The 17,573-nt window shown below is 39.3% G+C and overlaps 1 protein-coding gene across 3 annotated transcripts in view; it reads right to left on the reverse strand.

Annotated features, from left to right (window-relative positions):
- Positions 1–3,121: 3,121 nt before the first annotated feature.
- The window catches only part of SPAG1 (sperm associated antigen 1), a 41,996-nt gene continuing 27,544 nt past the window's right edge, over positions 3,122–17,573 (reverse strand). For 2 of the 3 annotated variants that reach the window (XM_027692313.1, XM_027692314.1), the window contains exons 15-19: positions 16,213–16,354; positions 15,134–15,260; positions 11,803–11,967; positions 9,509–9,886; positions 7,876–9,314 (exon numbers count right to left, since the gene is read on the reverse strand). In XM_027692313.1, coding sequence (XP_027548114.1) covers positions 9,183–9,314; positions 9,509–9,886; positions 11,803–11,967; positions 15,134–15,260; positions 16,213–16,354 — 944 coding nt within the window. In that variant the 3' untranslated portion in view covers positions 7,876–9,182. Of the gene's footprint in view, positions 3,140–7,875; positions 9,315–9,508; positions 9,887–11,802; positions 11,968–15,133; positions 15,261–16,212; positions 16,355–17,573 lie in introns of those variants that run through there. The other variant, XM_027692315.1, reaches the window with a different exon arrangement.

Genomic DNA, 17,573 nt, shown 5'->3' on the forward strand with positions numbered 1-17,573 from the left:
TGGCTGAACTGCCTGTTCATTGCATTCATTTTCTCACCTGCACTTACTTGGGAAGTAAGAAACTAAAACTGATGGGGTTGCATTACACAGCTGGATCTGCCTCATCCCAAACCCATATGTAAGCTGTACTTCCATCAGAGTGAATAACAAGAGAGTAACTCTTATGCTGGGTCAACTCTGAAGCTACAATTAGAGCATTATTTATACCATTTCCAGTGGCAGGTGCTCAAAGAGAGAATAACAAATAGGGTAAGTGAAACCACATACTCTAGAAAGTGTAGCAGGGCATTCAGGCAATTTTTGCCCTGTCATCAGGCACTCTGAACTGGAAATAACCACAGATCTTGTATTTTGTAGGGGGTTGGTGTTAGCAGTTCCTTTTTGTCCTTTGTTCCTGGTTGATATTTTTTTCCCCCAGTATGAACACTTAGAAATGCAATTAATGAGAAGTAGATGTATTGAATTAAGATCAGCATTAACTGAACAAAGTCCTTGCTGTTGATCATCTGATGCCAGTTGGTGAATTCTGATGTAATTTTTCAGGCCTATATAGACATTTCTCTGTTACAGTCATGAACTGAGGCATTAATTGGTTCTTTATGCAGAGTCTGGAGAGTGGAACAGCAGTGACTCAGTGAGCCAGTCATGCTTCTGTCACTGCACGTGCAGACTTTCACCTTGGAGGTGAATGTCCTTCAAGGCCTCCTGTTTTTAACCTCTGAGGAAGTGAAGTTTTGTGCAATCTCATAAGGCACTTCCATTAGTTTTCTGAAGCCAGATGTTATTTGCTCTGTGCAATAGGGCAGAGGGTGAACCTCCCCTCTGGTTTTTGCTTTCAGTTCAGTTTTGAGTCTGATGTCTTGTGCAGCAGCAATAAAGTTATTGCTGATGTCTCAAGCTTTGAAAATGTGTGATTTGGCTTTATCCAGTACACCTATGAAATGGCTGACACATCAATATGCAGCAGTGCAACCCAGTGCTGACAGCAGGGAATTGGGAGGCGGAAGACCCATTTCAGTGAGTTTAAACCTAACTTTTAATTTCTTATGTCAGTTTTGCTGTGCAGGAAATTGGAAATATAGTTTATTCTTGTAAGTAAACTTTATCAATAGGTTAGCGTTACTTTCAGTCACTGAAATAATCTGACAGCTTTACATTCCTCATTAAGAGAGAACATGTAAGTTTACTTTTGGATAAGTTTTTAGCAGAAAGCTGTTCGCTGATTCATTGTGTGACTTTTTATTCAGAGGTAATATTTCATGTGTAAGGCAGTCTAAACAGCAATAATTAAAGCACCAATAAATTTAATGCACTGAATTTTATCTTGAGTCTATAAAAAAGTAAAAGACAGAACCCTTCTATTAATAGAGTAATGCAGGAGATGCTTCTCTTATTTATAGAGCAACCAGTGTAAGAATTAAAAAGGGACCTTTTTTCTTTCATTGAAATAAACCACAGGAAAGATCAAGTTTACATCTGATTTCCCAACAGAGGGGTTCTTTTTCAGAATTTTTTTTCATGGTTCCTGGCCAATTTGACTAATTCATGTCAGATTGTGGATCTTGAGGAAATTTATTTTAATGTCTGCTATATCTGAGAATATTTGAGATAGTTAAAATTTTAGATAGATAAAAGCCATCATAAAAGCTTGTGATGTTTGCATATGCTTTTTTGGTAGTAAAGCATCTGGACTTGTTTATTCTTCCTTTCATTTAATAAATTTCACAAACTTGAATGTATGAGCTGATTACTTTTTACTGATATGTAAACATTTTTTACTGACTTACATCTCTTCAAATCATTCAAATTGATTTTTAAATAGTTGCCTACTTAATAATGCCACCACTCTTATGGGTAATAATGCTTAATAAGGATAATCAAGTAGAAGGTTGAAAAATACTAGAGTTAGTGAACTTAAAAAACATTAATATTCCATCCAATTCAGGTGAAATTGAGGCAATCTTGAGCAGAAACTTTGGAAATAACACTGAGATTTATTTGGAATGCCTTTATGAAATTAAAAAGGTCTGAAGAGCACTGTTACCACCTTGACTGCTGCTCCTGCCAGCCTCAAAGGTGACAGCCACCTGGTCTTCTCAGATTTAATAATCTGGTGGTGCTGTGGGAGCAAAACGTTCTCTCTGTAAGTGGCAAAGAACCCGAGGTCACATCTTGGTGAGAAACACGATCCCTGAGTGGTGACGATGTCTTTGTTACCCTCAGTCTCACAGGGTAGGAGAAACAGAGAAAGGTGGCCATGGGGTACCTGGTAACCAAGAAACTTGTCTGGGAGGCATAGGGGGAGTTTGATACACAAACCACTGAACTTCTGTGCCAAACAGGACCCCAGGTCTTGGAAGATGGCTCTGAAGCTTGTTATCCTTTAGTCTCGATTTATGGTTTGTTGCTGTTCATATGATTATATATTAAGGATATATGACATGAACTGAGGGTATAGACTGTGGACAGGTGAACGTGATGTTAAATGAAGAGCTCCCAGATTTTCCCCAGGAAGGGGCATAGTCTTGTACCGTCCTGCTTGCCTGTGTGAAGGCTGCCTGTGCTACCAAAATTGTTTGGCTTCCTCAACGCCACGATGGGTTGCCATCTTCCCTTCTTTAGTTCCGCAAAACAGTGGCTGTGCAATACTTTCCCTAGAGAGGAGGAGAAGAGGCCATTCTTGTAGGTCTAGTTTATTACCAGCATCATAGACACAGTGTAGTGTAACTTGTGGGCAGTCTCTTGGCCTCCAAAGAGGAGATTTTGGCAAGTATCTACCAGGTCATGCATAAGGCTTTGCAATATCTTTATAAGGAGATATAAAGTTTTCATGTAGGTTTTGAATGCTGCTGAAAGAAACTTGAGAAGGTGGAATAGTATCTGTGAGGGCATGAAACGATCTTGTGAAGATGTGGTTGGAAAAGGTGCTGACAAGTCCTGGCCAGACACATTGATTCCTTTTTCACTTGAGCTGGAATTCAGTGCACAGCAGCATTTCCTTGGGCTGTGCTGCTTTTTATAAAGGGTTTTTTGGTAGAGGAACTGGATTGTGTGGTGCATTCTGTTGCTGTGAAGGAACACCTTGGGCTGTGCTGAAAGAGCTGCTTGGAGTAGCTGCCTCTAGATCTCCTCCTTGTCACTGTCAGACAAATTCAAAGTTATTGCAAAAATAGAGTAGCATAGCAGTCTGTCTCATATACTTAATTAGATTGAAACGGGTATTTTAAAGTGCTGTTGAGAACTAGGGGCAGCAAGAGTTGTCTCTGAGGTTGTTCAAAATCTTAGAGTCAAGACCCAACTCAGCTGTCAGGGTTCACTCACTGTGAAAAAAAAAAAAAAAGTGTTTTTTTCTGAGGAGACAGATTTTATGTTTATATTATTTATATACATATATAAATTATATTTCTCTGTCCTTTATTATTTGTTTCTTTGTAAAAAGATTGCAACAGCTTTTCAGAAGGAGTTTAGGATTTTGTGATAGCTTCTCTGGCCTTGGTGGGAGGCTGCTGCCCAGAGGCCTTGGAGTGCAGCCACAAGCACAGGGACAGATGCTTGATCGTGACCGTGCCCAGCTGTGCTCCCTCCTCGGATGTCTGTGCTGCTCCCTACCCTCTGTCTCCAAGGCTGCAGGCCTTGCCTGCTGTGGGCCCCTCTATGCTAAATCTGACTTGTTAATTCCCTTCATGTCACTTTCTAATCCTGAAGTTTGGTTTCTTGTCCTCCTGGGTGATAGAGGCCCTGCTGCTGCTGAAGGTCGCTGTGGACAGGGATGTGCTGTGGGTCTCGGCTCTGCACCATCCCCATCATGGCAATCCCCACCTGGAGCAGGGAAATGCAGTGTTCAAGGCAAGCAAAGGCTCTGCGCTGGGGTTGCCACGTGACCTTGTTCAGCTTCACCTCTGCAGAAAGAACCTGAGGTTCCCCCCGGCTCTCATGGAGCACGGAAAGCTGCAAGTGTAGAGTGGCCACCCAGGGCTGAGCTGTGCTGGCCCAGCACTGGGCAGGGCTGGGCACTGCCTCGGTATGGGGACAAGCGCAGGGCTGGCACTGCAGCAGCACGTGGGAAGCCCAAAGGGAGTGGGACGGTACCACTGTGCAAATCTGTCCTGCTGCTCCTTAGCTGTGTCCTGCACAGCAGTGTCCAAGAGTGAGTGGACCAAGTGACACCCGCAAACAGACCTGTGTGCAAAGCTCCTGCCGTAGCATTCCTGGCCCTGTCTCCAGCTCCAGGCTGTTCGTTTTAACATGCGCTCCGTGGGACAGGTGAAGGAGGTAAAGTGCCTGCAAGCACAGCTGGGTAAGAGCATCCCCTTGCCGGCCTCTGGGATGATGCCTAAAACGTGATCAAACTGCTCATCATTCCTTTGAAATGTTTTGGCCTTGGATCAGGCAGCAGAGGGAACAGGTATCCATCTGGCAGAAAATCCAGGCTCCTCGCAACAGCTGGAAGCTCAACAACAAACATGAGCCTGCTGTTGCACCTCATTCATGTGCCAGGCCAGGTAACTGAGTATCGTTGGCATGTGACAACCTTGGCACCTGTCTGCACATCAGGTACCCGCAGGAAGCGTTTTGGTGGGCAAAGCTGACATAACACAGATGTGCACAAGGTCCTGGTGAGCCGGCTTGACAAAAGGACTATTATTACTTACCATCTCCACAGTAAGGACATTAAAATTCAAAATGGCCTAAATTTGAGCTGTTATGTTTAGGCACCAGACCAGTGCTGATGGCATTTAGGGTGCTTGAGCTGCCCTTTCCTTGCTGGCTGCCTGCTCAAGACATTTCTGAGCACCCCGTTCTGTGTGATGGGCACTTCATCCCCTTATAATCCCTCTCGCTTACAAGCAATCCACTCTCATGTTGCTGAATTTATTTACAAGGGTGGCATTTAGCAAGCACCAACTGAGAAATGGCACGGGGCTGCAAGGAAGTGGCACTGACACTGGTGCCCTGCACTGCCACAGCTGGAGGCTGTGCAATACTGACGTGTTACATTGCAGTGGGGAGGTCCCAGGCAGGGATAGGTATCCATGAGCAGGTGGGTCACTAGTTAGCTCAGCTGTACAGGGCATGTGCTCTGTGTGTGTGGCCGATCAGCTTATTGCCATGCTGGGGATCACACTTCACTTGCCTGTCCCTGTCACCTGCATAACCAGTGGTCTCCTCCTGGTTTTGTATGGCTGTTGGGTGTGGTTGGTTTGTTGTTTGTTTTCACAAAGGTGGATGTTAATGCTGAGGGGGTAAGTGACAAGCTTGAGAACGTAAGACTGTGCTACGATTTGGGTCTCCCTGCCACGAAGCCAGGTCAACTATTTGATGTTCTCTTGCTCTCTTCTAAAGAGAAAAGGGTTTAATCTTTAAAGAATGTAAAAAACCAATACCAGTAAAACAGGGTGGGTTTTTTTCCCTTTTTTCCACTCTATTGTTTCTGGGCCCTGTGTTCACATCAATGTCCCACTCCGTGCCATGGTGAGCAGGGAACTCTTTTGGTCAGCAGCTGCTCATCCCCAATTCCACACCTGGGAAGCTGCTGCCACCTCTGTGCAGAGGCCACTCCGTGTCACCTGGCCAAGGACATTGTCTTTGACAGGTGACTCTGCATCTGCTGTTCAGCTGCAACTACTTGGGGCTGCAGAGATTTCTCCCTCTGGCTCTGAGGCTGTTCCCCAGACTAAGGCAAGAGGGACATAAGGCAGCCCTTACCTGCCAAACAAGTGGTTTTAGGAAATCCACACCTAAAGATATTCCCTTCTGCACCCCATGCCCACAAAATTACTTTCAGTGATCTAATGCTGCCCCACAGAAAGGGCAGGTTTTGAAGCCTGGAGGCCTTGGCTTGAGCTGTTCAGGTCAAATCAGCAGTACAGTCCCTAACATGTTTTATTCTATTTTTTTCTAAGTTCTGTGTTTTTAAAAGTTGTTCTGCCTGTCCCTCAGGCCCTCCTAAATGCTGTCTGAAAATGCAGTCAATCTCAATGAAATCTGAATGAGGACCATCACCAAAATTACTGCAGTCACTGCAAATCCACTGGTGGCCTTACAGATGAACAGGTCATGTCAAACTTCTTTCATTTTTATTGTTCAGCTTCATGGACTGTTTTTCTTACCTTTGAGAGTTGCCTTTTTTTTTTTAAGAAATATATATCTGACTATTCGACTTCATTTTTCAGCCATTACAACATTCAGGGGTTCAGTTTCTTCTTTGTTCCCTTGTACTTCAACATATAATTCTTTAACTTTGGAAGCTGAGGCCAAAAGTTCCTAGTTGAGACAGGTATGAGGGAACAATAGACAGAAGAGACTAGCAGATAATGCAGCTTGACCTGATGTTTAAAGAAGAGATGTAGTAAAGGATTAGTGCCTGAAACTCCAGGGGTCTGCTATCCACAGTGCAGGGTGTTCATGATTCCTGCATCGATTAGTGCCCAATGGCTTCTGCCTCAGCAATTCAGTGGGGAGTGAGGCACCCAACAAGGAGCTGGAGGACATTGGGACATCTCCCAGAGCGGGGCTGATGCCAAGGATCTGCTGAGATCGCAAGCTCAGCCTGGCAGCAGTTTCAGGAATGCAAGTCATCAAGGAAGTGTCTTCCCCTTTTGGGATCGCGGACTGGAATGATTTAAATAAACTTTAAAAAGCAGCTCCTGGTATGGGACCAGGGCTGGGAACATACTGAAAGTACTGAGACCAGTGTCAAGCCAGACTAGAGGGGCTACTTACCAAACAGCATTGGGGGTAGTTTGGGGGGTTGTCTATATAACTCAACAAGCCAAACCTTCTGGTCTGCCTTAACCTGACAAGATCAGACACACAGAAAGGGGAAACCCGTTTATTGCCGGGTATTTCCTCAGGGTTCAGTATAAACTTTCCAGCAAATCGTGCCCTCCTATGAGTCTGTTGAAGACAGTCTCTGTTGAGACATCCTCGGGATCAGCTCTTTGCTTCAGAAGATGGGTGACTGCACAGCCAAGCCCTGATTTGTCAAATCAGGGGGTGTTTGTTATTTAATCTGGTGCTGACTACACCTGACACAGGAGGGTACAGAGCTCTGCCTGCAGCTGGTGACAGCTCCCTGCCACCAGCTGGGTAATGGGTTCACTTGCAATCATTGCTGCAGCTCTCAGTTTAGAACTTCTTAGCAAGGGGTAGTTTGAGGTTCTTAATCTGCGATCTCAGTCATTTTTACCTCAAACTGAATTCACTCTGTTTCAGCTGACACTCAAGGTGAAAGGTATTAAAAGAAAAGGTATCTTTCTGGACTACTGGACTGCTTTTCTGTGGACAACTTTTAGGTTTCTAGTTTAATCACTAGGGATTGATTAAAACTGTCCTAAAATTAACTATGATCCTGTATGCCTGTCTGTGAACACCTATTTGTCTCTTTCTTCAGAGACAAATGATTTGTCAAGAACCTTCCATTTCAAAATCTCTTTTTAAGCCATTATCTCTTAAATAATGTCAGGTTGTCTCCTAAATTTACTAAATTATATTATGATTTGCTGCTGCAGACATTCTTATTTTTGTCCTCAGTGTCAAAAAACCCTTTACAAATGAGATACCTTCTGAGAAACAGCTGTGACTGCTGAAGTTTGTCTCTAAGGAGCATTTAGTACTTGGGGGGGTTGGATGGCACAGAGAAAGACTTGACTTCATTGAGAGCTTCTGACATTGGGCTCTTACTCAGCTACAGTTACCAAGCAATTAAGACTATTTTAAAACTACACACCTAATGTTTATGCTCTCTTTTCTGAACTACAGTTGGACGCATACAATGAATCTTCTCTGAACATACTAAACTATAGTGGAACAAAACTGAAAGATTGAAATCAGTAACACTGAAATGTGTGAATGTGAACACTTTGACACCAGGACTGAAGAATGAAACTGGCACATTGTTGCTTAACTAGATAAGATGATTTGTCTTGACTACAAAAATCATAAAAAGAGGACATTTAAAATCAAAAACCATTGGTTGTTCTGATGGTGCTTCAGAAACTAAAAGCTTTGTTCTTGGCACTCCAAGACAAAACTCATAATCCGCTTCAAAATTGTAAGCCTAAAGAGTATTGAACCAGAAAAGAGAATCGATAATTGTCCTTTTCAAGAAGAGAACTTTATCAATATACACCTGAGGAAAAATTTCATTAGAACAACATTCTTAATGGTATTTCTGCAGTTCTTGTGAGTCTGATATACATTTATAACACACGTTATTTATAACACAAAGAAGGCATCGGGTATTTGAAAAATTTAAAAGCTTCATTTTTGAAGCATTGTCAGAATCAAATATAAAACATAAGTACTGCCTGAAATAAAAAAAAAATCATACTGATCCACAAAATTATTTTACTTTTAGTAAACAGAAACAGCTGATGTTTTAAGTAATCCAGAGATTACTTAAACAAAACTCAGAGATAAATATTTCTATTGTGAAGTGCAGCCACTTTTTCTTCTGTTTACTGCTGTCACTGCAAAAAAAAAAAGCCAGGCAAACCAGCAGTCCTTCAGCACACACAGGAAAAAAAAAGTAATTCTCCGTGCACTAAAAATTATTCACTTGTTAGAACATACCCAATGTTTAACAATTTTGTTTCAAAGAGTTCCACGACAAGCTAATTCATTCACCTTTGCTACTAAGTTGTATTGTGCCAAAATATTTAAATCTGTTTTGTATAGACCAGGGATAGTGAAGAAACAGATGGCCTGTAGTAGTTTATCTGAGAAGTGTTAATACTTTTTGTAAACTTATTTTAGCAAAACTACTGCTAAGTGACCCATTTATCTTGAAGACACTTTATCTCAAGAACTTAGAACTCACCAAATGATATAACAAGTGATGACTAAAAGTATATGTATCTATTGCACCATCAAGATATTTCACATTATATATATATAATGTAAAACATATTTTTCTATATATAATTAATACAGTCTAAATAAAATCAGTATGCCAAATAAAATGAACTCTGTTACTGAACACAGGCATGCATTAGGTTCTAGAGATGTATACAACTACAAGAAAAAAAGAGCAGCAAGTTTTAAATGTGCATATGCTGTCAAAACAAAATAAAATTTCAGCAGTCCAGGTAAAGACCCACTTGAACTCATTGAAGTCTGCAGATCATAGATCCATCTTTTACACATGAACTATCCACATGCAGACAATAAACTTTAACTTCTTAAAGTTCATAAACCTTTTTAAGGCTCTCAAGATCTTCCAATGAGTACTGATCACTCTGGTTTTCTGAAAGTAAATCAAACAGTTGCTGCACTTCTTCTTTTTCATTTTTGCTAAGGAGGGCCAACACCACCTGAAGAAAAAAAAAACCCACAACAATTATTTTATAATTGTTTTTTATATTTTGTAATTATAAATAGCAGAGGATGACTGAAAATCATAGTATCTGACAGAGATACAAAACCAGTGTATAATTTCCTTTTAAGCTATGAAAATTTCCTTTAAGTTTCTGTGCAATTTAAGTACACATTCAATCTAGGTTCTCACCTTAAATCTTTCTGCTTTGCTCAAGTAGAAAAGGTGCTGATATACAAGGCCAGGATCTTTTCCAGCTACATAATGTTCCAATGACTGGATAAACATCAGAAGGATTTCTCCTTCAAGTTTGTTACTCAGCAGCACTGGCAATTTTTTCGGATCAGTAATTGTTAAAAGATCTGCACAAGCAGCTTTATCCTTATTGGCATTCACTGCATTTATAATCTGACCAAAGTCATAGGCATTAGATGGTTCACAAATGCGCAGTTTCTCAGAGGACTTCAGTGGCACATTCTTTTGAACTGCTTCTTTGGAAGTAACGTGATCAGTCACAACATCATCTGATGTAGCAAACTGTCTCTCTTCCTGTTCATCTTGTCCAGTCACCTTCACAAAGAAAATAGCAACAAATCATTTTAATGTGGACATATAGATAACCTGAATCTTCATGAGCAGCATATATCCATCACATCACTAGGTTAAAGCTGGCATTCTACTCTTCATAAAAGAAAGGCACCTTTGTTCTTCTGTGTCCTATTGACCCCCAGAACAGCACCTCTCTAATTCATCTTTAAAGTTTCAGAGTCAAAAGTGTGTGTTTTACACTTCTTTTCACCACTTGCCACTCCACTGCAGAAGGATGCCTGAAGACCATAAGGAGAAAGCTAAGGAGGAACATATACATATATTAAATGTGGAGAGAGTCAAGGCACCAGACACCCATGTTTCTCTGCTGTGCCTCCTGGACAGTATAGGTACATGGCAGCTCTATCAGGTTGCTGTTTGAAGTCTCACTGTGGAAGGAGAAAGCTCAGCATGGTTAACTGCCTGAATATCCACTTCACTTCTGAAATTGCAGCCTATATCAAGTTTCATAAATCAGCTGCTAGAATATTAACTGTGGGTTCAACTACATTTGCTAAAATCTATTTCAAGCCATCAAGAGTTGTGCAATTAGTAAAACTTCACTAAAATTCATTGAACAGGGTCTCTCAAAGGATGCCAAGTATTTTGAGAAGTCTGAAGATACTGTATTGTGTAGTACAGGGGTTTAGTCATTTTTTGAAAATACTGCATTGGACTTATAGACATTTTCTTCTATTTTTCAACAATCCTTAGAATAAAGGAAGAAATCCTGACTGTCTTTTATATAATTATAGCTTGATTTAAATGGCATAATGATGATAGATCAATTTTCCAATTTTCCTTACTTTTCTCTGCAGTCTCTTTTCATGGAACTACTGTGTACCACAGCAGGTCAGACAGCGTAGGCTCTCTATGGAGGAGCTGTAATTATGACAGCAAACATAAATGCTTCCTGCCCCACCCCTGGAAAAATTACCAGTGCCAATAATGTAGTCGGCTGGTTCTTTGAGCAATGCGGTCACTTACCAAACCTCCTCTAAACACTTTCCAGGTCCCTTTGTTTGTCACAACTCAGAGCTTAACTAACACTATACCCAGATTATGCCAATTATATAAAATTCCATGAACTCGTGACAATGTGAAGCATTTCAAGAAAACAAGTTTTTTCTGTATAAATAACTGCATTTCCATTATACCACTATTCTGAAATTACATTATAAAATTACACTATCACTGTACAGACTGGTCACTATATATTTTAACTATACATTTTTAAATGAAAGGGGGGGAAATAAATTCTTAAAGGACCAGCAAAGCTACAGTCCAAAAACATCAGATGACTGAGAAAATCCTTTCATCAGCTAATTATACCCAGAACTGCGCAAGGCTGACATTTTGATCCTCTACATAACATTACATCATGTGTTTCTTTGATAAGATCCTACAGATGTTTTACTCTTGCTCTTCAAGGTAAGATTTCATTTTTCAGACCCATAACTGTAGGACCAGCACAGGAGCAGCTAGCACGCTTATAGACCATGGACCTTGGCCAGCACAGCCCCAGAGGCTGCCTGAGGAGCACAGACTTTACAAGCAAAACTGCTACGTGACAGCTGCATTCTGTAAAACACTTACTTCAGTCCATGCAGTTTTTGTTTACAAGGAGCATATCCTCAAGTTTAGTGCCATCTAAAAGGACTTCTTCCATTTTTCCATATACTTCAGAGCAGTCCAAGCTTTATTATAGAATGTAATCAACACTGAAAACATCATATGTAAACGTCCTCCAAGATGACCTCAAAATAACACAAAAAATACAACCTCGTCCCCCCAAAAAATCTAGAGCTAGGATGGGCAAAACAAAAGTTTTAATATTATCTCTTTGAATGTGTGGCTTCTGTACTGTTTGTTTTTAAAAAATGAACAGCTGTTCTTACCTCTTGTATGGTTACTTTCTTCCTTTGCTTTTGTGGACTGCCAGCTCCAGCACTGCTGTCAAGGTGAAGCAGTTGGGTTACCTCCTCTAGTTCCTTTTGTGCTTCAAGAACATTTGGATCTATTAGAAGTACCTTGTTGAAATCATCAACACTGGCTTGATAATTCTGTAAGTAGAAGGGAAAATCATCACTAGAAAAATAAGTTTGAACTACCATACTGTCCTTTACAAATAAGAAAAGTAAAAATCCTAGGATCTGGACAGAAAGTAGACGAAAAAAAATTAACTACAGACAGTGTAATTTCACTAGAGGGGAAAAAAGGAAACTGAGTTTGAGTTAATATTTTGTGACTAAATACTCCCAATTAAATATGTAATATGAAATAATTTATTTTCAGAAATATATTCCCTGTATCAAAGAACAAATTATTGAAGACTGCTGCTTTTAAGCATAATTGCTTACACTATAACACTGCTTCAAGACTAATGTGAGTACAGCAAGTTTGCATACTTGCTTTGCCAATAAAAGAGCATTAAATTGAGCTTTGATTAAAAATATACCTAATCTTCCTGGGCTTCAATCCAATAGACCATCTCTTACAGTGAAATTTTTGGTAGTATTTGAAAAGATTGGGGATTATATTTTGAACTCTGGGATAAACAGGATTAGGACAAACACAGTGACAGAGTGGCAGTAGGACACAGTTCCTCAATAATCAGTCTTGTAATTTGTTCAATGCTTTTATTTCAAATTTTTACATCAGAAATTACTATTTTCTTAGACTAAATTTTCTGGAGAGACAAAGTTAATAGCATCAATTCTGAAGAAGACTGGAATATCACAGAAAAATATCAAGACACCTCAAGGGCTGGAGTATCAACAATATAGATGAAATGTAGCAGTAAACAGTAAAAGACCATGCAGACAGTAAAAGACCAACATAATTTCTTGTGTGAGGGACCTAGTATTTTTTTTGTTCCCAAATAGTATCATAATGTTACTGTTAAGTCATTTGTATTGTCATGGAAAAAAATCCTCATGTACCAGCTGAGGTATTTCCTTGCATCTCAAGTGTAAGAAAAGCACTCCTGTACCAGTCACTCTCATTCCTTTGCACACAGAGTGTTTTGTTCAATACCGCTGACCAGTATTCAAGGTGCAGAGATGCTGCACTAAGCCTGCAGGTGAACTGAAGCCTCTTAGATTGTGAAGGAAGAGTGAGAACGAGGATTACGCAGCCTTAGCAAATGAATGCAGAAAGGGGCAGGTCACAGATCAGAAATCCGCTACTAATTAAGCTAAACCATCTGAATTACAGATGCAAAGATTCACACCTACAGAGAAATGAAAACAGTAACAAGGGTCAGCGAACACCCAACCCTCCTGGATTTAAAACTGCAGCCTCCCAGACTCCTCAGCAAAAATCATACAAGATGGCAGTACCCAGGCTGGACTATACCTGTAGGAGATGTCATCTGGAGTCCTGTGTCCTATGTCACAGGCCTAATTCATCACACAAGCATGATACTTTCCTGATCTTCCCTTAATTACATCTTGGTAAATCTATTAAAACACCCCTGAATTTACTACATTAAATTCCACTGCAGCTTTTGTGGTTAAATATCTGGATATTTATATACAAATAACACTTCCCAGCTTAGTTAGGTCTTTGCCAAACTACATGCTTTTAGCTCTTAAAATTCTTCATTAGAGAGTCATTTGTCAACTTCATATCACTTCTGTTGCTTCCTCTTGTTTTACACATCACTCACATCCCTGGAATTAGCAATAACGAAGCATTTAATCCAACCACAACAAAACATTTTGGGAGTCCCCAGCTCGGACTGTTCTGAAGGAATCCATGAACACTGTGTTTCAGGTTGTCTTCAATAATACAAAAAAAATATTTTTTTCTAGAATATTCAAAAAAGCAGAAGTTATTTCTCCAATTCTTGACATTCTTCACAAGTGTGTAATTCCTTTTTTGTGGACTAGTAGAATCACTACATACTTGTATTTATACTGATTTTTACCAAGTTCAACAACAAAGTTAGAGGTGATTAATACCAGGTAGCTTGGCACAGTTACAGAAAAAATATTACACAAAATTAAGGCTTTTCACCTTTTTTGAAAATTAATCAAACTTTCAAAATTTCATTGCTACTGTAATGGAGGACAAAAGATCCCCTGGTTCCTATGACTTGCATTTGGAATGACAACATGGGATGGGAATAGGCTGGTGCCAAGCACAAACAGGTTGTCCTCAGGTGATTTGAAAGCTGAGAGACAATAGGGTAATTCTTTGTTAAGGCATCAAACATAACAGAGGTCTGAGGTAACTCCGTTCATTTGAAAGACAATGAAATCTGGCAGAACTCCAGTAACAAAGAGCAACATGGAAGCACTTAAGATGCTTGTTTAAGGACACTTGTAACATTTAATACAAAGTAGATGACAAGAACTGCCATCGAGAGCCAACAGAAGTGAGAAGCTGATAATTCAATACCAGGTAAGAGCTGACAAGCAAAGTAAGGATTGCTGTGAAAGAATTATGAAGTGTAGGGGATAATTTAACATCACCAAAGAAGGGGAACCAACAGAGGGATGGACAAAAGGAGCAGTGTAGTTCAAGTGATAGAACATAAGGGCTGCAGTCACATTTAGGATGGATATGAGCAATCTAAGTCTGCATTTATGATGCTCAGGTAAAAGCATACTCTAAGAATTCTATGTTAAGATAAGCACTGTACAGACATCTACATCACTGTGCAGATGGAAAGGAAAAGGCTGAATACCAACACTTCCACAAAGTACATTACTGACAAAGGTTCATAATGTCTTTGGGGAAAGAAGAGAGAGAAAACAAAGATAATTAAAACCCTGGTTTAATATGACAGGCACTTAAACATGAACAGATGCCCAAAGACAGCCTGAGATTTTAGTTTGGACAGATAAAGACAGACTTGGAAAGAATCCATTTGTCATCAGCAAAGTTATAGTAAACACCTTGACAGGAAGAAACGACTGGGATACTCAGGATATTAGGATATTAGAAGAGATTTGAAACTTGTTTAAACAATCTCCAGTCAAATCTCATTATTCCAATATTCTTGTGTTTTCTCAAATCATTACAGGTCAACATGCAGGTTTTTATGTTGAAAAAATATTTATATAATGTTTTATCTATGTATAGCGCTCTACAAAGTAATAGATCATCACACTGTGTACTTTGTTTGCTTTCACCCATCGACTGCAACTACCTCATTGCCTTTGAAGAGGATAAGCAAGTTTAGAGGTGCTTAAGGATACCTGCCATGTTCTTTTTCCTCACCTGTAATCCTTTGTACGCTAGTGCTCTTCTATAAAAAGCTTTAATATTAGAATCTTCTATCTGAAGAACATGATCACAATCCTGCTTAGCCTCTTCATATTTATACAGTTTCAAGTAACAGAGAGCTCTAACACAGAAAAACAGAATACACTGCAATATAAGTAAATTCTACAGTGTTGTAGTGCTAACAGTATCTGACTCGTAAATGTTAATTACAATACTTCACACAATTCAGTCTCAATGTGGTATTTTTTTAAAGTACATCAAAATCATTAAGTATTAAGAACATCACTGGATGGATTTAGAGAGGGCAATTCCTGCAATAAAAGCCAAAATTCAAGTATGACTAATGCTCCAAGTTAGGCAGATATGCAAGTATTTTAAAAGCAGAGGCTATGTTAGGACAATATGACAGTACAGAGGTTAATGTAAAATGATAAATAAAATATAATAAATAATAATAAAATGATAGTATAGTGGTAATATGGATTATTTTACAGCCATTCTGGGTAAAAAAGTGCTCTAGACTAAATAAACAATATTGCTTTCTGCACCTAATTATTACTTGGAAGTCTCCTATTCAACTACTGATCTAATCAAATCCTTCTTAGTTTGTGAAAGCTGATAAGATTACAGCATAAAGAATTATACTACAGAATTAGGTCAACCCTTAAAATAATGCTGATGTATGACTGTGTTCCTACTTTTATTTTCTCAGAATGTACATTTTCTCTGAATTATTACTCTTCATATTTGAGGTACTACTATTGCATGTTAAGTTTTTAATTCAAATCATGCCAGTATTCTCAAAAAATGCTGCACTATGCTATGTTAATTGTAACTTTTACTATTGCTTACTCTATTTAGATAAAAGATTTTAAGATATATATCACTGACATTAATAGTTGCTCCCCTTGGAAAATAATGTGGTTTAACAAAAAATCAGCTTTGTTATTAGAAATACTTATCAAGTGGGGAAAAAAATTCCTTTTTCACAACAGTTACTGACGGGATGTAAAATCTCTATTTGCAGTGAGAAAATATATCCCACAAAGCAGAGTTAGATTTTGGATTTTTACCTGTTAGTGTAGACCGTACATTCCTCAGCATTTAACTTCATGCATTCACTGTATTTATTTATGGCTTCGTCATATTCCCCCATTTTTACAAAATCATTCCCTTCATTTTTCAATCTCTTGAACTTCTCCATAGCTTCCTCACCTACATCACAAAGGGATCACAGTGTTACATAAGAAGGTCAGTTCATCAAGGGTAGCTGAATAATCTGTGCAGACTAAGAATAAAAGCCTGGCAACTGGAGTGTCATTATCAGTCTGCACATTGCCATTTCTGTCCCCTATCTCCCCGCTGCTCTAAAAAAGGGATAAACTACCATATCTACATTTGGCTCAACACATACTTCTCCCCATGCACCAGGGTGAAAATAATGGGAATGCAACAGACAGCTCTAAGCTTTCACCTCCTTCTAGAGGGTAGAAAGGGCCTACCTATCTCCACTGAGATGTTAGTTTTACTTACAATGGTGGAGATTTAATCATCAGTATTAAAGGCCTTCTAGATCTCTACCGTTATACCAAGGGGGCCATAATTTGATCTGATATTCCTCCTGCAAGTAACTATCACAATTACTATGCTGATAATGACAAACAAATCATCACATTAGTCGGAGTTAGGAATATCTCAGTTACATTGTGTTAATACAATTTATAAAAGATGCTTTGAGGAACTTGGAAACACTTAACTACACTATTTTTTTATCAATACTGTGTTATACCATAATTGCCTTTCATTCTTAACTCCACATCATTTGTTTCATATGCTTTTGGGTTACACTGCAATTTTTAGCTGTGTTTGCGGTGAAAAACAGATCCTGACTGTGTTTCGTGTCTCTGCTGTAAGCAAACAGTAAGTACCAACACAGCTCTAAGTAAATTATAATCTACTTTTTGCACCTTGCTAAAGAGTATAAGCACCTTGCCAAGCTTCAGGTATTCAACACTGTATATAACCTGTCAATTTTAACCAATAATTAAACTCAGTGAGTTCTTTTATAAAAACATGGCAGTCTCCTGTGCCAGAAAACTTGAACTCGGCAAAAAATTAGGAAACTACATGAAACACACAACTAAATTATAACTCAAGTTGCACAACACACAAAACAAGACACAACTGTCGCAAAAAAGCGTCAGCCAACAGTAAGGTTTAACTGCTGACTGAACATTGTTGCTGGCAGGCTTTCAGCACCAGCTACCACTGTCAGGTCTCACATGCAGCAGAGTCCTGAGAAGGCAACAAGAACCTTAGAGTCAGCCGTCCTTCAGTGAAGAAAAGAGTTACACAGCCTTCATTTAACATTTCTAAAATCAAAGCCTAACCAAAGCCTGCTCTATTTGAAACAGATTGAGACAAGCACTTAGAG

This window comes from Neopelma chrysocephalum, unplaced genomic scaffold (genome assembly GCF_003984885.1).
Source record: "Neopelma chrysocephalum unplaced genomic scaffold, ASM398488v2 Primary Assembly neopelma1_86, whole genome shotgun sequence".
Taxonomy (NCBI): Eukaryota; Metazoa; Chordata; class Aves; order Passeriformes; family Pipridae; genus Neopelma; species Neopelma chrysocephalum.